This window comes from Chiloscyllium punctatum, chromosome 2 (genome assembly GCF_047496795.1).
Source record: "Chiloscyllium punctatum isolate Juve2018m chromosome 2, sChiPun1.3, whole genome shotgun sequence".
NCBI classification, from domain to species: domain Eukaryota; kingdom Metazoa; phylum Chordata; class Chondrichthyes; order Orectolobiformes; family Hemiscylliidae; genus Chiloscyllium; species Chiloscyllium punctatum.
The window spans coordinates 15,293,196-15,319,309 of NC_092740.1; the positions used below are offsets into that span (position 1 = coordinate 15,293,196).

Below are 26,114 nucleotides of genomic sequence, written 5' to 3' on the forward strand. Positions count from 1 at the left end.
GCTGTCCATTGCATCTCCAATTTTGATGTCATCTGCAAATTTACTAGCTATACCTCCTATGTTCACATCCAAATCATTTATGTATAAGACGAAAAGCAGTGGACCCAGCACTGATCCTTGTGGCACACCACTGGTCACAGGCCTCCAGTCTGAAAGGTCAGTCTGTCATGTGGGACCTTGTCAAACGTTTGCTAAAATCATACAAACTACATCAACTGAACTTTGCTTATCAGGACATTTGATCGCATTTTCAAAGAATTCTAACAAATTTATTACGTGTGACCTCCTTCTGGCAAAGCCATGCTGACCATCGTTAATTAATCCATGGCTTTCCAAATGGATATTAATCCACTACTTAAGGATATTCTCCGATAGTTTCTCTTCCATTGATGGGAGATTCACTGGTCTGTAATTTCCTTATTCATCTCTACCACCCCTCTTAAAAAGTGAAACCACATTAGCCATTATTCAGTCCTCTGGTACTTCCCCCATGGCCAGGCAGGAAGTAAAAATTTGTGTCAGAGTCCCTGCAATTTCCTGCCCCACCTCTAGCAGTCTGGGATGCAGTTCATCCAAACCAGAGGATTTGTATATTTTTAAAGCCTAACAAAGCCTCCAATACCTCCCCAATTCCTATATCAAATTGTGCAAGTTCCTCACCTTCCCTTTTTTGAAGTCTATACCTATGTCCTCCTTTTCCAGAGTGAAGACCAAAGAGAAGTATTCATTTAACACCCTTTCAATATCTTGTGGCTTCAAACACAGGTTGCACCCTTAGTCTGTAATGGGTCCTACTCAAACTCTGGTTAATCTCTTCCTTTAATGTGTTTATAAAATATCTTAGGATTCTGTTGGCAAGTTCTTTATCATGCCCAGTTTTTGTTCTTCTTCCTTAAGTTCCTTCCTGCACTTCCTGTATTTCTCTAGAAACGCAGCTGAATTACTCCCTTTGGACTTGCTAAAAGCCCTTCCTCATCCAGTCCTGAAATGGGATAGACAACCAAGGTTCTCTGAACTTCTTGCTCCTACATTTCCCTCTAAAGGGTACATGTTGGTCTTTTTTGGATGCCCTCCACTACTCCAATCTGGTGATCTTGCTGGCAAGGAGGTGTTCCAGTCCTGCTTTATTTTAATAAAATCTGCCTCCCCCACTCCCAATCCAAAGCCATCTTTCGTAGGCCACCTTTTTCCTCGTCAAGAAGAAATTTGAATCGTACATGTTGTGGTTGCTATCGGTAATATCCTTCTCTCTCTCCTTCTCTCTCTCTCTCTCTCTCTCTCTCTCTCTCTCTCTCTCTCTCTCTCTCTCTCTTCCCCCCCCAACCCCACCCTTATGCCATATTGAACATTTGTCAAGCTTCTTTCTCCAGAACCAGATCCAGCAAGGAGCTTAAGTTTACTTAATACACAGTTGCAACTGTTTTAAAATATTCAACTGATCTCCTTTAAATATTTACAGGGAGACAGTGTCATAGTGATGATGTCACTGGGCTAGCAATCCATCACCTCCGACCAATGCTCTGAGGTTATGAGTTCAAGCCGCACTATGACAGATGGTGGATTTTGAGTTTATTTTTTGAAAAATCTGGAATAAAGAACTAGCCTAATAGCATCCTTGTAACTGTGGTCAATCATTAAAAAAGCTCATCTAGTTCATTAATGTCCTTTAGACAAGGAAATCTGCTAGACTCCAGACACACAGCAATTTAGTTGACTCTTAACTGCAGTCTTGGCAATTAAGGGTAGGCAGAACTGCTGGTCTAGCCAGTGATACCCCATCCCAATAATGAGTAAGGAAAATCATACAATATTTCAGTAAATTTCAAGCATTCCTGTATAGAAACTAGGTTCCCATTTATTCCACTTCACTTGTGTTCTCAATTTCAGATGTGAAATGAATTGTATTCCTCATAGCACCCATTCCATAATAGCCAAATACTGCAATTGTTGGTGATCTGACATAAAGATCGTATTGAAAACAGAGGGTATCAGAGTTAACTTTTCGAGTTCAGTATCTCTCAGGAGCTTAGGATCAGCAACCTCTGAAGCTGAGCATCTGCGCACAGCGTGCCAACACAATTTGTAGCATTGACTCCTAGTTCCAGAATTCACTGCTCCACTTGAACCTTGGAAGAAGACCAAATTAGTAGGAACATTGTGGGATCTGGGCAGTTGGAGGCACGTGGTATTGTGATTGAACCCCCAGATGTATGACCAACTATATTCTTCCAGACAAGGAGCCACTTTGCACTTCTATCATTAATTGTTCTCCCTCCATAAATGCTGCTGCACCTGTTGCATGTTTTTTTTAAATACTTTGTTTTTATTTCAGCCTCAATTCTATGTAGTTTGATTTCATACTGTACACGTGACCATTTTATAAACGCAAACTTTAATTGCAAATTGCTGCAGAAGTGGGCTGAGGTTAGGGTTAGCTTTATTCCTGAAGGTTTCAGCACATGACCTCTTGTCTAAAACAGCTTTTGCCATTGGTTTTTTGACATGTTCATCTTTGTGATGTTGCCAACTTCTCATGTTGATTGAGAATTGAACAAATTCCAAATCACAATTCTTGACTCAGTCCAAATGCCTTTTTATCCCTATCCCCAATATTCTCATTACTCATCAGTGATGGTGTTCAACAAAGAAAACATAGTTGATTACAGTATTCTGATTTTTGTTTTCCCTACTTGGTCTCAGCAGCAGAGTGGCCAGTTCCTGGCAACTTCAAGTCTATCCTGGAGGGTTGGGTCATTGAGTCGTGGGCAGACCCAAGGGGGCTAAATGTTGTCCACTTTTTCTAGGTTCTTCATTTTGGTAACAATGGAATGTTCTAATCCTAACAGTATGAGCGGCAGGTGCAGCGAGACAAGGCACAGGAACTGACTGAGAAGCTGGACAAAGATTGGAAGGAAGTCCATTCCTTGTTGGCTCATAAAGCTCCCAAAAAGGAGCGCGAGGAGGAGAAACCCAAGGTAAGTGATTTCAGGACGGTATGACCTCAGCTATCAAATAAGCTGTCTATTAGCTATGAGGCAGCTTAAAATAAAGATGTTGCAAATGAATTAAAATTGAGACTGTCTTTTTCATCAGTTTTATATCAATTGCTTGTTATGCCTGGTTTCTGGCATTGTGTGGTGCTATTGTATACAGCAAGTTATTCCAGGGATTAGAGTAAAATAAAATAATTATAATAAAAGTGCATTTTATTTTTCTCCATTTTTTTGGTCTTTCCTCAAGGCTGGGGATTATGACATAATTGTACGTGAGCTGTTCTTTGACATGAAGGCACAGCCCTCTAACAGACTGAAAACCAAGGAAGAGTTGGCGAAGGAGGAGCAAGAACGCCTACAGAAACTTGAGGTGTGGAACCTATTGAACTCTTTGACCATATGCCTCAGTAGTGTCCCGGCCAGTATATATCTCCCAACCAACATCATGAAGACCTGTTGCCTGCTCGTTACCACACTGCTGTTTATGCAGATTTTGATTTGCTCTTCACACCTAATGAAGGTGCAATGTATTGGTGATGAGATTCATATTAATAATGTGAATTGACATGAAATTGTTAACCTTTAGGTGAAGTAGATAAAAAGTCCAGACTTCAGGCATTTTGTGCTGAGCTTGATTTTGGAAATCTGCTTGTGCAATGTTACCAGTATGTACAGAAAAGTATCCTGGTGGTCAGATGAAAAATGTTGGTGCAGACATGCTGGTTTTTTTCACAAAATATACTTTATTCATAAAATTTATTTTAAGTATGTTGAATTATCATTTAAAGTTAACATGACATTAGATGCAAAAACGTTTCAATTTTTTTCCACACTGCACATCATTCATTACATTTCCAAATTCAGTTAACACTTAACAGTTTTCATTACATGTCAACTATTCAGCCTGAAAGATTTTACAGTTTCCAGCTGTTCAGTATATCGTGGCTGAAAGGCCTTAAGGACCTTTTCTCCAACATGGTGGCTGCCCTAAGTTTTGGTGTGTCCTTCAGGACATCATACTGGAACTTGTAATGTGCCAGTCTGTTGGTATGGACTAACATGCTGTTAGTCACACTCCATTAAAACACGCTGTTTCATTACTGCAAATTGTTGTTTCCCTGTCCGTTGCTTCAAGTGGGAATGTCACCTTGACATCAAGGTGCCCACTACGATTAGGTGGGACTGGATAAAATCCTCCTCGAAACATCTCTTTATTGTCAGTTAGCACAAATCGCTGAAGAAACAGGAGAGTTGACTTTGGTGTAGGCTGCATGAATAAACAGCAGTCTAATACAATTCGGGAACAAACCCTTTGGCCCACCAGTGCTGACACTGATTCTTTTCTAAAAAAAAACCTTTTGCCTCTACAGGGTCCATATCCATCTATTCATATATCTGAAAGATGCCTCTTAAATATTGCTTTATAGCCACCTGCTCTGGCTGTGTAATCCAGGTACTCAGCACACTTTGCGTTAAATACTTAATGATCCAGCTTCTACAGCTCTCTACAGATCCACTTACCTCTGAGGGAAGAAAATCTTCATCCACTCTGTCTTAAATAGGCAATTACTTTGCAATTATTTCTTCTGGTACTGACTCTCCCAAAGAGGGACCAATCTCTCAGCATTTATCCTGTCAAACCCTTAAACATTTTGTGTTTCAATACGGTTGCTTTTCATTCTTCTGAACTTTAATGAGTACAGGCCCAACCTACGTAAACTCTTAAACTAGGTTCTTAAATATCTGCCATTGTTCCTGAATTATCTTTGCTGCTAAACTCCTTTCCCAATTACCTCCATCTAGCTCTGTCCTCATTCTTTTGTGTATAAGCCTCATTTGAGTTTAGTTGTTTTTGACCCAAGTTTCTCACATTGAAACTGAATGCTAAATTCTACCATGTGTTGATCACTGTTTCATGGGACATTTTTACCCTGATATCGTTTATTAGAACTGCCTCATTACACATTACCAGATCCAAAATAGTCTCATGCCTGACTGGATCTACAATATATTGCCTAGGAAACTGTCCCAAATACATTCTGTCCTTTCCTGCCCTATTCTGATTCCCACTCTTAACTTAAATAGCTGCCCCGAAATGCTGCCATATCGTTTTGCTTTGTAAGCCTACATATCCCCTCTCCAGAACCCTCCCTCACTCCAGTAAACTTAAAGCCTTCTCTGTAGCCTGAGGTATTTGACCCCCCCAACACCCCAATTGCTTATTGTGACACAGATTGACTTCTTTGTTCAAGTATCTTATTTGCAGATTCCCACCAGACTTTTAAAAAAAGGTCTACCTTCAGCCGCAGAGCTATTACTCACGCATGACTTCATGTTTATTTCACTTGGTAATATTTTCCTAATCCCTCACCTGTTGGAGACACTTACCACAAGTTATCATTCTGTATACACACATCTTGACAATTAGAGCATGCAAGCTATTCACCAAGGGGAATCCAATCAACTTTACCTGACCTTGTTGTGAATGCTCTTGAAGCTGGGCAGTCACAGCAGGATCCCTAGATGTTTTCTCTCCTTACCAGGTTGAACAACACTCTTGCTCCAATGATCCAAGAGATAGGAGCTAACTAAACTCAGAATGGAAATCTGCTCTTCAGTATATTGGAGCACATTAATTTTAAAAACCATGCAGTTTGAATTTTATTTATGTTTAACTTGCTGGTTTTACTTAGTGTATTGGGGTTCCATGATCAGTGTTAGTAATTTGTTCTGACACTAAATTTCAGGCAGAGAGAATACGTCGGATGCGTGGAGAATTTGTCCAGAAAGGCAACAACAAATCGCAACACATGTCTGCAGATGATTTGCATGATGGCTTCATCCTGGAGAAGATTGATAATCCTTGCCTTGTTTACAAGGTGGGGTTCAAGAACTGGTAAAACCTAACCATTGCTTTTGGATGTGAGAGCAATAGAGGACAATACTTCTGCTAAATAGCACATAGCACAGCATCCAGGAAGGTACCATATAGAACTTGAACTGAGTTCAGTGTCACATGTAGCTGCACAGAGGAATGTAAAGGTATCAGACGTAGGTAGTGAAAACAGTAATTTCTTGTAGGAAAGACTTAGGGAGTGTTTTGCACTAAATTATGTCTAATCCTTTCACATTGCTGTATATTATTAATGATTAATGCTTTAGTGTGTTTCTTTGGAATTCTTCTGTTTGCTCTTAACAACATTAATCATTTTTGGATAACCTCTTTGGTAAAGAAGCAGATTCAAATTCTGTTTACATGTTTGTTGCAAATGTTTGGCAATCTCAACAGCAGCATTATTGTTGAAAAGATTTGCAATAGCCCCTATGATTTGCAAAAAGTGGCAAGCAGGGTGTTCAATGGATATTAGCAGAAGTGACCGAAAAGCTGCATCAAAGAAGCAAGCTTTAACAAAGGAAAGAGAGGTGTAAGGGTTTGCAAAGTAATGGTTAGAATATGGCAGTTATGATGACCAAAATCATGTTTTTCTTTGACAGAAAGCAGAAAATAATGATTGTTGTGATACTCAAATTCAGTTTATTACTCACTGACGTAGTTTCACTGATTTACACTTAATGCACCTACAAAACTTATTTTTAGAGTATTATTCAGTATTCAGAGCTGTTGCTGCATTCTGTTGGAAGGTATGAAAAAATTTGCCATCTTAACCAGAATTTGAATTAGCAGTGGTTCTGATTAGTGAGGGGTAATTCAGCTGTGTATGTGAGGGCATCTCTAGGGCTACAGTACAGGTTTGTCTGTGATGCCATGTGTGGTTTAAGTATCTGAACATAAATAATTATCACTTTAGGCAGCATAGCAGAAGGTGAGACAATTAATTTTAAAATATCTGGAGGACATGACAATGAACAATTTTGAATTTTTGTTTTTGTCTTGCGTGCTCTGAGAAAACTTGTCCTTGGTTTGTTGTCTACTGCTGTTTGATCCTGAACCATTTTCTTGGTAGTTTTTTTTTGCTGATGATGAATTGCCATTGCTTTCCACTCTCAGTAGCAAGAGGAGGAGGCAGATCCCAAGTCACCTCAGTTGAAACTGGAATCAAACCCATACTGCTTTGACATTATTTGGAAGCACACTATAGCGACCTAGCCAACTGAGGTAACCCCCACTTGGCTTGATCATGGAACTAAATGTAAATGATTCTGCTGACCTTTTTTTTTCTCTCGTGTGTGTTTACCAATCTGCTTTGGGACTACCCTAAACAAAACGTCGGATGTCTAATGGTGTTTGACCTTGAACTTTTTTTTATTAAAAGGAAGGAAAGCTGGAGAATTTTGAGGAGGAAGAAAAGAAACTGGCAAGTGAAAATGAAGAGGAAAATGGGGAAGGTGAAGAGAGTGATGAGGATGAAGATGGGGAAGAGAACCAAAGTGAAGAGAGTGATGAAGACAGTCATTCAGATATAGAAGATGATAGCCATTCAGATTTAGGCTCCGATGTCGAAAGTGAGAAGGACAGTCTTGCGACTGATGAAGAACCAGCTCAGTCCACTTTGACTAAAGAGAGTGCACCAAATGACAAAGCAAGAAAAGCTATGATGGAAGCAGCCAAGACTGAGCTACCTTTCACTTTTCCTGGTAAGTTTTGGACTTTTGCTAATGAGCGGCATTTTTTTTTGTGTGGATGTGCAAAGCCTAGCATTGTTCATGCCTAAGACCTCACTGGCATATTCAGCTTGCATTTGGTCCTGTGCTGTTAGCACCAGTTGTTTGAGGAGACTTATTAAATTAATATCTGAATTGCAGTGGATTAATGATCTAATGGAGTTCAGGTAAAACAGTTCTGTAGTCTCGCTCAATCATTCCTCATTGCACACCCCTCTCATCCCAGGGAAAATGCAGTGGTTCTTTTTGTTGTATGTCCTTGGCCACACTGGGGCATGACCAGTAGGTTTCCACCCTGATACCATTCTAATGGTTTAATTTTCACAGTCCCTGAGTCATATGCTGACCTGAAGTCCCTGCTGACGGGGCATATATCAGAGGAACAGTGTCTAATAGTGGAACGCATTCAGAAGTGTAACCACCCAAGTCTTGCAGCAGGAAACAAAACCAAGTTAGAGGTGAGTTACTTATACTGTGAATAGTCAAATATAAAATAGCTGTTTATTCTCTGTATTATCCATCTGACCCATTTGTTCTATAAGGCACTGTGTAGACTGGTTACATGACACACATTTTCTTTTATAAAAATCTAATTTATTTTTGGAGTATATAATGCTGGTAAAGCTGAATTTCTTGCCTATCCTTAAGTTTCTATACACAAAAGCACAATGCTTGATCATAAAAAAATACAGCAGAGATTATTGAAATAAATTCTTTAAAGCTCCATTAAAGCAGCAAATCTTAATTTAAATACATTTCTTTGCTCCATCATGACATGAATGAACCCATGACTGTGCTGAGCCTGTAATTAATTCTAAGGGTGGGTTATGAAGTGTGCCTGACATGCTATAAAACTGCCCTTCTGCTTCATTTTTCTGTACAATTCAAATTAGTGTGTAGAACCTTGTCACCTCTGTAATCAAAATCTGATACAATGAATTACTTTTAGGAGCGTGGTGGTTGTAGAGGCGATTAATTTCCTCTCTCTATCCGGAAAGATCTTTGATTTGCGTGTGTAAGAGGGTTCACGGTTCTGCTAACAGGAAGAATTTATTATCTACTTCCAACTGGTATGCCTGATGGGTGTGTGTTGGCTCCACTGTTATTCATTATATTTAGTACACATGAGTCTCTGACCTTGAAATATGTTGATAATGCCAAAATCAACTAATAGCAAGGAGGGCCATCAAGGACTCAGGAAGACATAAGCTAGTTAATAAAATATGTAGATAAGTGGTGGAAACAGTTCTAAAGTGTAATGCTGTGAATTATAATGAGTGCGTACTTAATGCGAGACACTGCAAAGAACATAGTAAGGAGAAGCTTTCTGGAGAGCAGAGTGTGTCGAAACAGTGACCTGAGGCTTCAAGCCAATGATTCCCTGAAAGAGCATGTGAATGATGGAAGTCACTGCCATTCTGGATTTTATAAATAAGGACTTAAGATTAAAGACATAATCATTTGTAGAAATCATCAAAAGGGGATTATTTTAGAGTTCTGTGTGCAGATATTTGTTTCCAGAAAGGACAATAGTGAGGTAAAATGTTTTCACCCATAAAGTAGTGAACCTGTGGAATTCATTCAGTGGTTGAGGCCAAATCATTGAGTTTTTAAAAAGGAGATATTGCTGTTGTGCCTAAAGGGGTCAAGGGATAAATGAGGAGGGTGGGATTAGAGTGTTGAGCTCAGTCATAATCAATACAGCAGGTTGTAGGGTTTAATGGGCCTAATTATGCTTCTGTCTTTCTATATGTAGAGCTGTAGAGCATTGGTAGGGTGTTACACAAATCCTTAACATTGGAGAAAGAAGATGTAGACACAGAATTCAGGAAATTGGACTGTGAGGTTCTTGAGCAGTTTGACCTGGGGAGTGAAGTGTTTTTGGCAGGCCTAAAGTGGACAAATCCCCACGTCTGGATGAGTTGTATCCCAGGCTGCTGTGGGAATCGAGAAATAATACACAGGCTGTGACCCAGTTCTATAAATTCCAGTCTGGCTGCAGGAGAAGTGCCAGAAGACTAGAGGGCAGCTAATGTGATTCCACTTTTCAAGAAGAATAGTAAGGATAAGCCAGGAAATTATAAACCAGCGAGTCTAACATCGGTGGTAGGAAAACTATTGAAGAAAATTGATCTCCACTTAGAAAGGCAAGACTTGATCGGTGATTGTCAGTATGGCTTTGTCAGAAGGAGGTCATGCCTAACAAATTTGATGGATTTCTTTGAGGAGCTGACCGGATCTGTAGAAGAGGTAGTGCAGTTGATGTAGTTTATGTGGATTTCAACAAAGCCTTTGATAAGGTATGACATGATCCTTTTTTTAAAAAGGATAAAAACACATGGGATCCAGGTAACTTGGCAAGTTGGATCCAAAATTGGTATAATGGTAGGAGACAATGTGATGGTGGAAAGCTGTTTATGTGACTGGAGGGCACTGTACAGTGGCATACCACAGGAATCAGTGCTGGGTTCCTTCTTGATTGTGGTATAAATAAAGAGTATAGAAGATGACACTCAAAGATTGGTCATGTGGTTAACAGTCAAGAAGAGCTCTTAGATTTCAGGAGGAAATGGGCAGATTGGTCAGATCAGTAACACATGGAATTTAACCCTGATAAGTGTGAGGAGCTGTGCTTCAGAAATATTAAGATAAGGGAGTACTCAGTGAATGGCAGGATACAGGCAGCTCAGAGGAACAGAGGGATCTTGAAATTCTCACCCACAACTATGAAAAGAGGCTGCATAGGCTTGGGTTGTTTTCTTTAGAGCAGAGAAAGCTGATAGGGGATCCACTTGAGATTTGCGACTGAGTGGCTTGGACAGGATGGATAGGAAACAGCTGTTCCCCTTAGTCAAAGGATCGATAACCAGGGGGCACATATTTTTTTAAAGTGAAAAGCAGGAGTTTAGAGGGAATTTGAGGAAAAAATGTCCATCCAGTGAATGAAGAGAATCTGGCACACACTGCCTGGGAGGGTAGTTGAGGTGGGCAACCTCTCAACTTCTAAAACAATACTTGGATGAGCACTTGACAAGTCATAACATTCACTGCTGTAGGCCAAGTACTAGAAAATAAGACTAAGTGTAGACTTTGTTATTGCAGGTACAATGGCTGAAGGGCCTGTTCTGTACTGTATAATTCTATAAAATGGCCATGTTCTTCAAGACCGAAAGAACATGAACCGCACCAGTTACAACTCAATAAAATAGGTGCTAACCATTCACCAGTTTATTTTTCAAGACGATGCTCTGACCGATCAGAGTTAACCTGCCTGGTTTAAAATGTAAACAGAGTTAACTGTCATCAGACTTAATGGGTGAATTCTCCATGGCAGCACCTCTACTAATCAGTCATCACAGTTCTCTCATGCAGTATAATGGCACTTTAACTCTTGAAATGGCACATTGTCTTGAATGTGAGATGATAAGCTTTAACAAAGTGTGCTTTTGTTAGCAATACTTGATTATATTTTCATATAGAGTCATAGAGATGTATAGCATGGAAACAGATCCTTTGGTCCAACCCATCTATGCCGACCAGATATCCCAACCCAATCTAGTCCCACCTGCCAGCACCCGGCCCATATCCCTCCAAACCCTTCCTGTTCATATACCCATCCAAATGCCTCTTAAATGTTGCAATTGTACCAGCCTCCACCACTTCCTCTGGCAACTCATTCCATACATGTACCACCCTCTGCGTGAAAAAGTTGCCCCTTAGGTCTCTTTTATATCTTTCCCTTCACACCCTAAACCTATGCCATCTAATTCTGGACTCTCCGACCCCAGGGAAAAGACTTTGTCTAGTACCCTATCAATGCCCCTCATAATTTTGTAAACCTCTATAAGGTCACCCCTCAGCCTCCGACGCTCCAGGGAAAACAGGCTCAGCCTGTTCAGCCTTTCCCTATAGCTCAAATCCTCCAACCCTGGCAACATCCTTGTAAATCTTTTCTGAACCCTTTCAAGTTTCACAACATCTTTCCGATAGGAAGGAGACCAGAATTGCACACAATATTCCAACAGTGGCCTAACCAATGTCCTGTACAGCCGCAACATGACCTCCGAACCCCTGTACACAATACTCTATCATGAACGATTTGATAGAGAACTTAGGGATGTCACTTGTCTGTAACAAAGGTCATCGTTTTATAACTGTTGCAAAGAGACTGAGAAAAGATCTCATTTCAGTTCATTCACAGATGTGGTTGCTATGGAGGAGCCTGCATTTTTGCCCTTTACCCATTTTAATACCCTTGCCTTTTGAGAAGAAATTATTGAGCCATATTTTTGAGTTAGTTTGTGTGATGAGGGAACGAGTTCCAGGATTTTAACCCAAACATTTATGAAAGAACTGTTATTATTCTAATTCAAAATGATGGGAAACTTAAAACCCTACGTCATTGTGATATTCCGATGCATTTTATTTCCATGTTCTTGATGGCAGAGGTCACAGGTGTAGGGGATGCTATGGTGAGTTGCTGTGCTGCATTCTGCTCCTACTGGTTATTTGTGAAGAGAATGAATGTTTAAGCTGGTGTTTGTGTGCCAGTCTGGCACACTGTTGAGACCAGGATGGTGTGTTATTGGCATTACACTCTTCCAGGCAAGGGAAACGTATTGCTGACTTGTATGTTGCTAGTAGTGGATTGGAAGATGGGATTGCATTACGTACTGGAGAAGCTTGGTGGAATCTTTAAGAAAGGTCCTTTGCATCACAGATGTTCTTTATAAGATATGATTGGAGCGCAGACTACCTTTTAAGAGCATATTGGATAAGCATTTAAAATATACCAAGACATATTGGGTAATATAGTGAGCACGCATCTGTGGGTGTTTATCTGGTACGATCACTCAAAGAGCTGACACCAGATACGATGTGTTGAATAGTGTCCTCATGCTGTAAATTTCTCTGGTTGTGTTGAATAAAATCACATTTATCATCCTTCATGATTCCACTATAATCAAGTATCATTTTGCAGTTTACAGCACAGAAACAGGACATTTGGCGGCTCTTCCCGCCACTGTTCATCCTCCATGCAAGCATCTGACTGCTGCCTTCCCCAGTAGTTCTGGTGGGGCAAGTGATTCCTTTTATTAATATTTTGTTACTTTTTTGAGTTTCTCAGTGGGGAACAATCGTCTTGTTTGTGAAGTCTCGCCACATCCGCCAGTTAATCAGAGTCCTTGCCCCATTATGCTGCCCCTTAATGATAGTGTCAAGAAACAGAGGTAGATTTCACATGTGTATGTTGATGACATCCGGATCTCCCCACTACCATCTCTCTATCCATCAACTATATATGTTTTTTCTGTTGGCAGAAGCTATTTGGTTTCCTGTGGGAATATATTGGGGAACTGGCAACCAGGCAGCCAGCAGAACTGAAGACAATTGACAAGATGGTGCCGTAAATATCATACAGTTTTAAGGACTTTTTTTTTATTTTTGAGATTTTAAATGCATGTTTCTATCTTTAAGCATCAATCCTATGTTAGAACTCTTCAAATTTCCAGAGACTTCAGTGTTTTGATATTATTGGGTTTGGTTTAAAATTTAATATTTTTAGAATTGATGTGGACATGGAGGTTAGATAGTCAAATGACAGTGGTAATATTACTGCAGGAGTGCTGCACAATCGTTGATGCAATACATTCAGGTGAGATGTTAAATTCTTCTGTCCACTCGGGTGGATTTAAAAGATCCCACAGAGCTATCCCTAATGGCCTGACCAGTATATATAATCCTTAAAATGCTGCCTGGCATAAAGGAGGATGGATATGGTTCTTGGCGGTCAGTCATCTAAACTCCAGACCATCTCTTCTGGAGTTCCTCAGGGTAGTGTCCTAGGCATCTTCAGCTGCTTCATAAATAGCCTTCCCTTCCTGATGTCAGAAGTGAGGATGTTCACTGATGACTGCATAATGTTCAGCATCATTTGCAACTCCTCAGACACTGAAGCAGTCCATATCCAAATGCAGCAAAACCTGGGCAATATCCAGGTGTGGGCTGACAAGTAGCAAGTAAACCTTATGTCAATACAAGTGCCAGGTAATAACCATTTTCAAGAAAAAAAGAATCTAACCATAATTATATTACCATCACTGATCCCCACTGCCCCACTATCAATTTCCTGGGGATTATTATTGTTCAGAAACTGAACTGGTCTCACCATTTAGAGTGGCTACAAGGCGAATGTCAAAAGCCAGGAATCCTACAGTGAGTAACTCTTCCCCCTGAATCCCCAAAACCTGTCCACCATCTACAGGGCACAAGTCAGGATTTTTATGGAATACTTCCCATTAGTCTGATGAGTGCAGCTCTAACAACACTCAAGAAGCTTGACCCCATCCAGGAAAAAGCAGCCCCCTTGATTGACATCTCATCTACAAACTTCAGTCCCTTCCAGTGAGGCTCAGTAGCAGCAGTGTCTACTACCTCTAAGTACCACTGCAGAAATTTACCCTTGGTCCTGAGACAACATCTTCCAAACCCGCAACCACTATCACTGGGCAAGGCACATAACATGGGATCACACCACTTGCAAGTTCCCCTCCAAAACACTCCTCACCCTTGGAAGTAAATCCCTGTTCTTTCAGTGTCAATTCATCAGAATCCTGGAACTCTCTTCCTGCACTGATGCTGTACTTACACAAAATGAGTGCAAAGACAGCACAATGCCACTGGGTCAAGGGCAATACCGATGGATACTAAATGCTGGTCCAGCTAGCAACATCCACATCCAAAGAATTTTTCTGCACAGAAACAGACATTTATCTCATTAATATAGGTTCAGTATACTGCGGATAACCTGCCTACTGTTCAAAATAGTGCCATAGAATCTTTAAACCTCATCTTAGTGAGTGTTAAATGTCTCATCTAAAAAGCCAACACCTTTGACAATGCAGCGACCCCCTCAGTACTGCAGTGCAGTGCCAGCCCAAGCTTTGTACTCAAGCCTCTAAAGTAGGCCTTGAATCCACGACCTTCTGACTGAGGTAAGACTACGGAATCGAAAAGTATGGTACTGGCAAAGTACAGCAGGTCAGGCTGCATCTGAGGAGCAGGAGTGTCGGTGTTTCCGGGTAAGAGTGTGACCAACTGAACTACTGACACAAAGTTGCTGAGTTATACTTGGGCACCAAATTATGTTTAACTGGATGCCAAGAAGTAGTTGAAATGAGTGTCAAAATTTAATGAAAAGGAAGACCATTATCGAGAAATGTTAATATTACACACCTCAGGGCTCTGTTCATGTCAGTTTCTTCTTTTCCTTTTGCAGCGAGTTATATGAACTGTCGCAATTATTCCCTGAAGCTGCTTGCAGCTGTGTTCAATCAACCCTTCGACAAAGTATGCAGGAACTAGAAAACCAGCTGCAAGTCAAAGGTCGGGCTTCATTTCCTGGATTAGATAAGGTATGAAAATCAGCACGAAAGCAGTCAATATATTGCAGTTAGGTTCCTTAATTACCACGGTAAGCAATACTGACCTATCTAACTAATCCTTCCATTAAAATTATCCATTCTGCACACCATCTATCTGCCGCTTGCATGACTTCAAATTGTTTGGCCTCCACAATCCAGTTCTGTCTTGATCACTCTGTGGAGTGAATTGATGTTGCTTTTGTCCAGTTTATAATTGTCTTAAAAAACCCAAAGAATTGTGGGTGCTGGAAATCTGATGCAAAGACAGAAATTGCTGGAAAATTAACAGGTCTGGTGGCATCGTTGGAGTGAAAAACAGTTAACGTTTTGGGTCCAGTCGTCCTTCTTGAGAAAGGTTCTGAAGCAGGGTCACTGAACCTGAAACATTAACTCTGCTTTCTGTCCACAGATGCTGCCAGACCTGCTAACTTTCTGCAGCATTTCTGTTTTTATTGCAAGCATCTTCTTGCAACTTTGGAGACTAACAATTTATCCACCATCAACACGTATGTTAAGGCCATTGTTCACGGGAGTGAGTGCCTGAGGCACCTTCCAGTAAAAAGCCCTGACCCCCACTTTAATCTTTAAAACTCAAACATTCCAGGGTTGCTGTAAGCAGGATTCAGTACAGGTCACATGACTTCATTCATTACTCTTTAAATCCTAAGTTAAAAAGATGCAGTCCTATAGCACACCAATCTTGTAAAAAAAATTACGTGTAACAGAGTGGGAACAAAATGACAATGAAAGAAATGGGTATAAATCCTTATCCTGCAGTAACTCAGCAATGAGTCCCAGGCTAATGTTGGGTATATGGATTCAAACCCCACAGTGGCAGCTGGTGGCATATAAATTAAAGTAATAAAAGTTTTGGATTGAGGGCTCATGTCAGTGATAGTGTCACGAAACTAGCATGAATAAGCCCACCTGGTTTCCCATTGTCCTTCAGGGAAGGAAGTCAGCCATTATCTGGCCTGACCTACACGTGACTCCAGATCCACGATAATGTGGTTGGCTCTTAACTACCTCCTAAAATGGCTGAGCAAGTCAATCAGTTCAAGAGCAGTTAGGGATAGGGAACAAATGCTAGGCTTGCCAGTAACACCCACATCCCATTAAAGGAAAAAGGCTGCTCATGCTGCTTCATCAGCTTCTGGATGAATGCAGCAATAGAAATTTGATACCACCATGAGTTTCTATCATTGATGCAGTGTTTGGATTTCCTTTCAGCTGCTTTACATAAAGATTGCAGGAGCTCTGTTCCCCACCTCTGATTTCCGACACGTAGTGGTGACCCCTGCGCTGGTGTACATGAGTCAGATAGTCACCAAGGTAGGTACAAGGATTTGCACTTACTCTGTTCATAAACTTTACCACATAAAAATAGGCTGTTGGCTTCATTATGCGAGTATCTATTTTGCATCAAAGCTTCCTGACCACTTTCTTCACCTCAACATATTCTTCTAATTTCTCCCTCATGTATTGATCCAGCTTCCACTTAAAAACATTCTGGCTGTTCACCTTAACTAATTCTTCTGTCTGGGTAGAAAAGCTTTTCTTACATTTCTTGTTGGATTTATTCTTGACTACCTCATATTTATAGCCCCTAATTTAGACTGCACAGTTTAGATCTGGTCTGTTGTTTTTGGGATTATCTAGCCTTGTCTATCATTTGCACTGAATGCTGTTTGCATGCAAGTAATCCTGTGTTACCTCATTTTTATATCTGCCTGGAGCTGTTCCTGGTGTGCCTTCCTGACCTCTTCTCAGAACCCCGTGGGTTTAATGGTAAAGATGAGGGTGGGCATATACCATGCTGTGAGGTTGTAGATTGTCTTGGTTTACAGTGCTGCTGCTGATAGTCAACAGTGTGTCATGGGTGCCCATTTTTGAATGCTAGATCTGTTCCATTAAGCACGGGATAATGCCACACAACGCAATGTTAGATTGTGAGAAACTAACAATCACACCTTGACATTTGTTGGCATTTCCATCCCTGATTCCCACACTATCAATTTCCTGGGGGGGGGTTACATTAACCAGAAACTGAATTGGACACGTCATATAAATACCGTGGCTACAAGAACAGGTCAGAGACTAGGAATCCTGCAGCGAGTAACTCAGCTGATTCACTAAAGCCTGTCTACATCTACAAGGCACAAGTCAGGAGTGTGATGAAATACTCTCCATTTGCCTGCATGAGTGTAATTCCAGCAACACTCAAGAAACTTAGCACAATCCAATTCAAAGCAGCCTGCTTGATTGGCACCACAAGCACATTCACTCCCTCCACTATGGGTATACAATGACAGTAGTGTATACCATCTATAAGATGCACTGTAATGATTAACTCCTTAGACAACATCTTTCAAAGCCACAATGTCTGGCATCCAAAAGGACATGGGCAGCAGATGCATGGAAATACTACCACTTCAAGTTCTATCCAAGCCAGTTACCACTTTGTCTTGAAAATATATTGCAGTTCCTTCACTCGAGCTACATCATTGTCCTTAACTACCTTCTTGGCAACACTATGGGTGTTTCTACAACAAATCGACTACACTCACCACCGACTTCTCAAGGGCAATTAGAGGTGAACAATAAAGGCTTGCTCATTAAGCAAAGCCCGCATTCCCTTAATGGTTATAGAATAGTTGAATCAAAACCAAAAAGTTCTGAAAAATCTCATCAGGTCTGGCAGATCTGAAGAAGCGTCACTGGATCCGAAACATTAACTCTGATTTCTCTCCACAGATGTTGCCAGACCTGTTGACGTTCTCCAACAATTTCTGTTTTTGTTTCCAATTTCCAGGTATAAATGGTCCTGCCCTAAACACATGAACATAAGATCTTGTCTGTCGTCTTCTAACCTATCAAACCCTTTATTGATTTTTAAGACCTCTTTCAGATTCCACAACCACCTGATGAAGGAGCAGCGCTCCGAAAACTAGTGCTTCCAAATAAACCTGTTGGACTATAACCAGGTGCTATGTGACTTTTAACTTTGTACACCCCAGTCCAACTCCGGCACCTACAAATCATCTTCCAGATTCTTTCTCTTAGAAAAAATACCTCCAGCTTATTTAGTCTTTGCTGGTGAGCATAGCCTTTTGGTTGTGGCATCATGCATTGGTATCTTTTTGTACCTTGTCCTTGCCTCTGAATCCTTTTATGTAAGACACAGACCAAGTATGCACAGATCACTTAGGTACTGTGGCGGTCCCATTATGGTTATATGTAGATTTAACACAGCTCATGAACATTATATTTTGATAGCTACAAAAGAGCTTTCCAGTCTAATTCCACCTTCCAGGTTTTGATCGATAGCCATGTAGGTTACAGCACTTCCAGTGTCTTACCAAATGCTTTTCCCTAAATGTAATAGTGATTTCTACCTCTACCACCCTCGCAGGCAGTGAATGCCTGACCTCCACTGTCTGGCTGAAAACTAGCTCCCCTTTGTCCTTTCACCAAGTAACCTATGGCCTCTGGTTTTGCTGTCTCTGTTTATGAAAGTAGCTAGTTTTGCTGCTTTTGGATTCTAGTACAATTAACTTTCAATGCCTTGTTTGCACCATATAAAGTTTTGTTAGCCTGTTGTGTTTTTTTTTAATCTGCCACTGGTCTTGCATGTTTCAGTTCAGTCCCCCTAATGATCAGCTGACTGTGGGGGAGAAATATTCCTTGTGTTTGCTCCGTATTAAAGGAACTCTTAAACTGATAAGAATATATTGGTTAAGGATAAAGAAAGTTAACTTAGCCCAGCAAAGGCCACAGATTTAAGCTCCTTGGTTCAAGAACCAGAGAATAGCTCAGCACAGTTGTTTAGTACACAGCCAGCTGTGATGAGCTGGAATCTGCTGTCTGAAAGGGTGGTGAAAGCAGATTCAATTGTGACGTTCAGAAGGAAATAGGATACATATTTGAAGGATAAAAACCGGGAAATAGGACTGATTTAATTACTCTCTGAAAATATGCTTATTGTTTCTCAAGAATGAGAGCAGACACCTCCTGTCTTTCTTTACCTTTTCTCTGTCCACTTTTCTCTCCTCTCTGAAACTTCTATTGCCCTGGCAATATTACACAAATAGTGTTGCCTATATATAATCTTAAACTTACCATCTTGTATTTGTTGATATTTTATGTAAACAGTGCTCTGTCACCTTACTGCGGGATGTTGCTGCTGGACTGTTTGTGTGCTGCCTCTTCCTGGATTATGTTTCACTCTCAAAGAGGCTGATTCCTGAGGTTATCAACTTCCTTTTGGGAATTCTTCACATGGCAGTACCTAACAAAAGCACCTTGGGTATGTTTGTCTGTGTAAGAGTCTTTGACTTGGAGTTTTACTAGCTTCATTTAAAATCAGCTAAAACAGTACAAAAGTGTGAATTACATCCAGTACAGGTTATGCTTCCTCAACCTTTTGTGCTAGTTGAAAAAAAATGTAAGCTTGCTCTAACTGGTCATGCCAAGAAATCAATTAAAAACCATTATGACCTTTTGCTAATTGCATCCATTTACAGACCTATCAGTTGAACAGCATATAAATATCATAAAGCCCCTCAATCTTTCACATTTCTTAAAATATATTAAAGAACTGAGCATATGGTACATCAACATAGCTAGAATAATAAAACAAAACGGATGCTGGAAATCTGAAACAAAATTGCTGGTGAAACTCAGCAGGTTTGACAGCATCTGTAGAGAGAAAACAGCACGTTGGGTCAGGTGCTTCAGATATAGCTAGTAAGTGGTCTGCCAAGTTATTTTGTGACTCGTAAGTTATTTTAATCAATTCCAAACTAGACTGAATTAAGCTGATTATATTTTTTTAAAAAACAGAATCGCTGGAAAAACACAGCAGGTCTGACAGCATCTGTGGGGACAAAGCAGAGTTAACGTTTTCTTCAGAACTTGTAGTTAAGTTTGATCAATTGAACCAAACTAGGTTTTCAGAAATATATTTATTGCAATTATTTTTTCTAAATTATGTTCGAAAATGCTGCTGACTTGCACTCATTCATGAAAGATTTTGCAATGAGCAATATATTAATCATTTTGACCAGAAATGAGCAAGCATTCTCTTTGCAGGACAAATGCAGTTTGCCTCTTGATGATTCATTACACTTCAAGCAGAAATCTTTTTACCCTTCTTCGTGTGTGTGTGTGTGTGTACACACATATAAATAACATTTGCTTTAATCTTCTAATATAAAGATTTTGCTTTCTTTGAACGTATAAATACCTTGTAGACTTATGCCATAACCAATAAAATGGTTGATTTGCTCATTCCCAAAAAAGTTAGATTGTGGATGATTTTTAAGTAAAAATATAGCTTTTGTTAGCAAATATAAATCTCTTGTTAACAGGAAATGGTGAAGAAGTGATGTCTCAGATAAAAGGGTAAAATAATGAACTATAGATCTCTTGGGAGACAGAGAAATAACATTTCACCCTAACAGGGATGAATATAGTTTATTAGTGCCCTGCAATTACCATTCAGCATTAATTCGCAATTCATAGAGATGAGGGAAAAAAATCAGTTAATTTCTCTGTAAGACATTGAGTGTGTCAAGACTCAGTCAATCTCTACTTTTTTCTTTGGAAACAAGGCAGTGTCAAATCCAAGAAATTTACATATGTTGCACAGTCTTCCTGTTCACATTTGTGCCTGTTTCGAAGAAGGTCCAAACATTAGCCACTGTCTGCAGGTGGGGACAGAAAGGCAGGTAGCCACAAATGCTGCATTCTCTTGATTCCGGTGTGTCTTAATTGCTCACTACAGGGTACACTCTGGTGCCACCTTTTAAACCATCTGCAAAATCCTCTGACCTGATGGTGGTGAAAGATAAAATGGCTGCCAAATCATGGGAAATGAAGCCTTTGCCAATTACCCAGATACAGAGGGTGGAACAGCAGGATGAATCACAAACAGTGAACTTCAAGTGAGTAGTAACCTGCACTTCATTGCTCAGGCAATTACTTTATCACAAATTGATGGTGAGGAGGTGGTAGGAATTGGTAACCAGCGAACAATTACTTAAAATAATTGACACAAGAATGAGAGTTTCTTTTAACAATTATTACGATTTGAAATGTGCTGCACTAAAGAGTGATGGAAGTAAATTCAATAATAATTTTGAAAATCAAATTAAATGAACACTGGGAAGGGAAAAAAATTTTGAAGCTATGTAGGAAGTCTCATTCATCTGCCCAAATGGACTAGCTGACTCAAATGGCTCAGGTATGATGGTCTGAGTCGCCAACTCATGTTCTGTAAATTTCAATGATTGACTGTCTTCTCATCCCTTTCATGTTTTTATACCTGCCATGAAGGTGCGGAGATTCTGTTTCTCAAAAAGTAGTCACTCAAAGGTTCCCCTCCCAAATGACCATAGTTCATGTGCGAACTTTGACGGTATACAGGCTATCAATCTGGGCAGTACAATAAATCCTCTGTACCTCCTGATCCTTTTAGAACCAACTAATTGTTTATCCCCTGGGAAAGATGAGGGAAAATATCAGTGAGAAAGTGAACGATAAATGTATTTCAGTGCTGGAAAGCTGCTGTAATCCACTAAGGAGTAAACAGACTTGTCACTTGAATAATGTGTACGATTTATTGGATTTTCTTTAACTTCTGCTTTAGGTTCTCCTGCATAGCCTTGTGTCTTAACCTGTGCAAGCGATGTGCCTCCTTGTATAGGTCATTACCTTCATTTCGGGAAATAATTAATCCACTGGAAATGCTTCTTACCTCACATCTACCTGTGAGTGATTACCCAGCTCAGCTCCAGGTAGGAACTTGGTTCTTGGTCCAGATATTTTTTGTGTTGTCACCTGTTAGACAGCATTTCCACACTGTAAGTAATGTAAAAAATTTTGTCATATAGAATTTACATACCGAAACAGACCATTTGGCATAATTCTATTTCTTGTGTTAACTGGCCTATGTCAGTGTTAATGACTCACGCCAAACTCCCTAATCCCACCTACCCACTTCATCTGATTTTATCAATAATCCTTCTATTTATTTCTCCCTCATGCTAATCCACCTTCTTCTTGAGTAAAGTATCTGTGCTACCTGTCTCAACCACTTACTGAATTCTGCATTCTCATTACACTCTGGTTAAAGAGGCTCCACCTGAAGTACCTGAATTAGATTCATTAGTGACCATTTTATATTTATGAACCATAATATTGACCCCCCCACACGAGGCAATTTCTATGTCTACCCTAGTAATGACCATGGACGATAAGAGAGAGTCAAACCACCTCCCTCTGAAACTGTTACTGAATCCCCACTATCAACATCCTGGGAGTTACCCAGCCAAATGAAGACCGTACCTTCAAGAGCAGGTGAGGTGGTGAGAATTCTGAAGCATGTAACTCATCTCCCACAGTCCATCCACCATCCTCAAGTTACAAGTCAGGAGGAGAATGGAGTACCCTCCATTTGCCTGGGTGAGTGCAGTTCCAGCAATACTCAAGAAACCTGACACCAACTACCCTTTTGATGGCACTACATCCACTCCGTTCAGCAATCAATGCCTCCACCGCCAACAATAATGGAACCAGTACATACCATCTGCAAGGTACACTGCACAAATGAACCAAGCTCCCTTTAAACCCATCACCTCGAAAACCCGGAAGGACGAGGGCAGCAGGTGCATAGGAATACCACCTCTGCACGTTCCCCTCAAAAAAATGAAGGTTGACGTCATTGAAACTTACTGAAATCTTATAGGGTGATATGTATTGAGTGTTTTCTGTGGCTGGTGAGTGTAGCACAGAGGAATGTAGTCCAAGATTAAGAGCCAGACTGTTTAAGATTGAGGTGAACTGCTTACAGAGGGTATTAAATCTTTGAAATTCTTTACAGGGGGCTGTAGCGGCTCAACAGATTGTGTTCAAGACCATCATCAATAGATTTCTGGATACTAATAATATCAAGAGGTGTTTGGCTAGTAGAGAAACAGGGTGGATCATTAACCATAACTTGTTTGAATGTCAGGACAGACTTGATGGGCTGAATGGTCTACTCCTCCTATTTCCTCTGTTTCTAAGCAACATCTATGTTGAAAATTGGATCTGTTTCTCTGTTCTCTTGACCTTTGTTGCTGAATCCAAAAGCCTGGAAATGCCTCCCTAACAGCCACTATGGTTGTACTTGGACTGCAGCAGTAAAAGTGGCTGTTCTTCATCACTTTCTCAAGGACAGTGGGAAATGAATGCTTGCCTAGCCAGCAACATCAACACTTCACAAGTGATTAAACATTTTAAAAACCCTGTTGTAATCCTAGAAGACCACTATTAGGTCACTCTCAGCCTTCTCTTTCCTTGCATGAAGAGCCCTAACATTGTCTCAACATCAGAAAATAATTCTGACACAACTATTTAGAAATATGGAAGTGGGAATTCCCACTGTGACAAATAACTGAGAAATTCTGACTGAAAGCTCTTACCTCCTTTCATCTGCTGGTGTAAGATAATTTGCTTAGTGACAAAAGAACTGCAGATGCTGGGATCCCAAATACACAGGCAGGTGGCTGTAAGAACACAGCAAGTCAGGCAGCATCAGGAGGTGGAGAAGTCGACATTTCGGGTGTAACCCTTCTCCACCTCCTGATGCTGCCTGCCTTGCTGTGTTCCCCCAGCCTCCTGATGCTGCCTGCCTTGCTGTGTTCGAGGGCCGAATGGCCTGTACTGCACTGTAATGTTCGATAAGTTCTATGTTCCTCCAGCCTCCTGCTGTGTAAAAGTAATTTGGCTGATCCATTTGAAATGGAAGGGTGAGGCAACCAAGATGGTATTTCATGTCTTAATAAGAGAGAGATAGAATAAAACATAGCTTCAACTGCCAGCTTCTATGATCGCCTTCAGTCCCACAGACCTTAGATCTCTGTGCTTCTGCAATTTTGGCTTCTTGCAGCTTGCCAGTTCCAGTCGGTCTGCCGATGGTGGTAAGGCCGTAAGCTCTGCAATTTTCTTCCTCAACTCCTCTGCTTCTCTATCCCTCTCTCATTTCCTTAAAGACTAAGCTTTTTAATTATACGTTCTAAACATTTTCAGTTATAATTTCCCCTAGCACACGCTTTCTGAGCCTCAGAATCATCAACAACTTTCCAAGTGAAATACTAGGTTAAAAAGCGACTACAATATAGGTGCTAAGTAGGAAGGTCGCTCGGTGTCTGATAATGATCCTGTGAAGTGCCTTGGGAAGTTATACTAATTTAAGGATGCCATGTCAATGCAGGTGTTAATTTTTAATCTGGTCTTACCCTTAACGTATAGGAGTTATATCACAAGGTCCTAACGGAAGTGCAAGAGAGGCCAGCATCCTATACGCCACTTGAGTTTGAAAAGAAGAAACCAGTCCCTTTAAAGATGTTCACACCCAAAATAGTGGAAGTGTAAGTTTATTTAATTGCATATCATGTTGAGTGTTGTCCAGGAACCCATGAAAAAATTATGAATTAAGTCATGCCTTGCTGAAAATCGAACAGCTTAATAACATTTTCAAAATTGTGTGATGTCTGTATAAGTAAGTGAATGGCCAGTCTCTACAGAAGAACTCCTGGGGTTGTACTGATCGTAGTTAAGTGAGTATCTCAAAAGAAGGTGAGGGAAATTCTTCCAGAAAAGTACATTTTGGGATACAGTCAATGAGTGAATAATTTGAAATATGACTTGTTGAGTATAGCAGTCTTTGGATGAATTGAGTGCCTTTGATTCCCAAAGCTCTCTTGCTGAGGGCTTTTTCTCATGTCATTTCCAAGTCTACTGTAGACCAGCTAACAGAAGTTAATTGATTGCTAGAATTAATCAACAACTCCATGGTAGTTGTGTTAGGCAACTAACAGATGAATTAGATGGATTTCTGGGTCCTTCAAAAGTCTTTTATTATCTGCCAGTTTTTAAATGAAGGTAGGGGAACAGTTACAAACTGAAGCTGGTGATTTCCATTGAGCATATGTGTCACATAAAGGTTGGAGTGATTTGAATAACGTTTCAAGTGGAAACTATAAGCTGTTTTGTCCGTTGACATTGCCTGGGTTAGATCCAGAGGGACAGGTCTCTATGAGCTGTTCATGTTAATGCTGATCAATTTACCTTTCCTGTCCTGGCAGTTAGGGAGCATGAGAATGGAGTCCAAGAACTTGCTGCCTAGATCACAGAGCCAGAACTGTTTGTGTAAGCACAATAGCTCAATAGTAGAGCTAGGCCCTAGAGTCTGGACTGCACAAAATCAGTCTTTAAAAACAAGAAGGGCTTTGAGTTCATTCAGGTTTAAATTCAGATCAGTGAAATAATGTGATGAGAACAGGAGTAGGCAGACTTCTATCTCAGATTGGAGAGTTCTTTCCCTCTGTTTTTATTCAAATGATCTCTTAAACAATTAAATGGTGAAGAATTGTCTCAATGAGTCAACATTCCCCAGAGATGTCACAAATCTGTGTCAAGTTAAATTATTTCAACCACAGTAGCAAAAAAGATGCTAAAACTTACTATAGTAACTGGGGAGAAGAACACCAGGCAAGGTTCTATCGCTGAATACTAATGGGACCAGCATATTCTTCTGTGGGTGTCTGCTGAGATCGACTGGTTGAGGCTCATTGCCAAAGAAAAGTTACCAGGGCTGGCTCCCATGAGAGTGCACCTGGAATCTCCCCCCTCCTCCTACACCCTCGCAGGCCATGTGTGGGAGTGGGGGAATGGAAATTGGAACAGTGGGAGCTTTTCAAAATAATAAGTCTGAAGCTTGTGCTTTCAGCTCCGATTACGGGCGAAAACGAGGTGGTACCCGGCAAGAGAAAGAGCGAATGAGGCTCATCCATAAGCACAAGCGGGAATTTAAAGGAGCTATTCGAGAAATCCGCAAAGATGCACAGTTTCTGGCCCGACAGAAGTTATCAGATATTATGGAAAGGTAAGCAAGCACTGATAGGTTCTGTAATAAAACATTGCCCTTCACAAACACTGAACACCCAGTCACTCTTTGGCTATGCTTCAAAGACAGCGTAATTGGTTGCAGTTGCACTGTGGGAAATGTTGTCAGTTTGAACAAATACAC

The 26,114-nt window shown here is 40.5% G+C and overlaps 1 protein-coding gene across 4 annotated transcripts in view; it reads left to right on the forward strand.

Moving 5' to 3' along the window:
* Positions 1–26,114, forward strand: part of nop14 (NOP14 nucleolar protein homolog (yeast)) — a 53,194-nt gene that overhangs the window by 22,519 nt on the left and 4,561 nt on the right. For all 4 annotated transcript variants that reach the window (XM_072593984.1, XM_072593993.1, XM_072594010.1 and 1 more), the window contains 13 exons: positions 2,847–2,975; positions 3,241–3,363; positions 5,741–5,872; positions 7,268–7,589; positions 7,944–8,074; positions 12,938–13,023; positions 14,896–15,031; positions 16,271–16,372; positions 19,193–19,346; positions 20,826–20,985; positions 21,690–21,837; positions 24,335–24,453; positions 25,815–25,970. In XM_072593984.1, the coding sequence (XP_072450085.1) occupies positions 2,847–2,975; positions 3,241–3,363; positions 5,741–5,872; positions 7,268–7,589; positions 7,944–8,074; positions 12,938–13,023; positions 14,896–15,031; positions 16,271–16,372; positions 19,193–19,346; positions 20,826–20,985; positions 21,690–21,837; positions 24,335–24,453; positions 25,815–25,970 (1,898 nt within the window). The remainder of the gene's footprint in view (positions 1–2,846; positions 2,976–3,240; positions 3,364–5,740; positions 5,873–7,267; positions 7,590–7,943; positions 8,075–12,937; positions 13,024–14,895; positions 15,032–16,270; positions 16,373–19,192; positions 19,347–20,825; positions 20,986–21,689; positions 21,838–24,334; positions 24,454–25,814; positions 25,971–26,114) is intronic.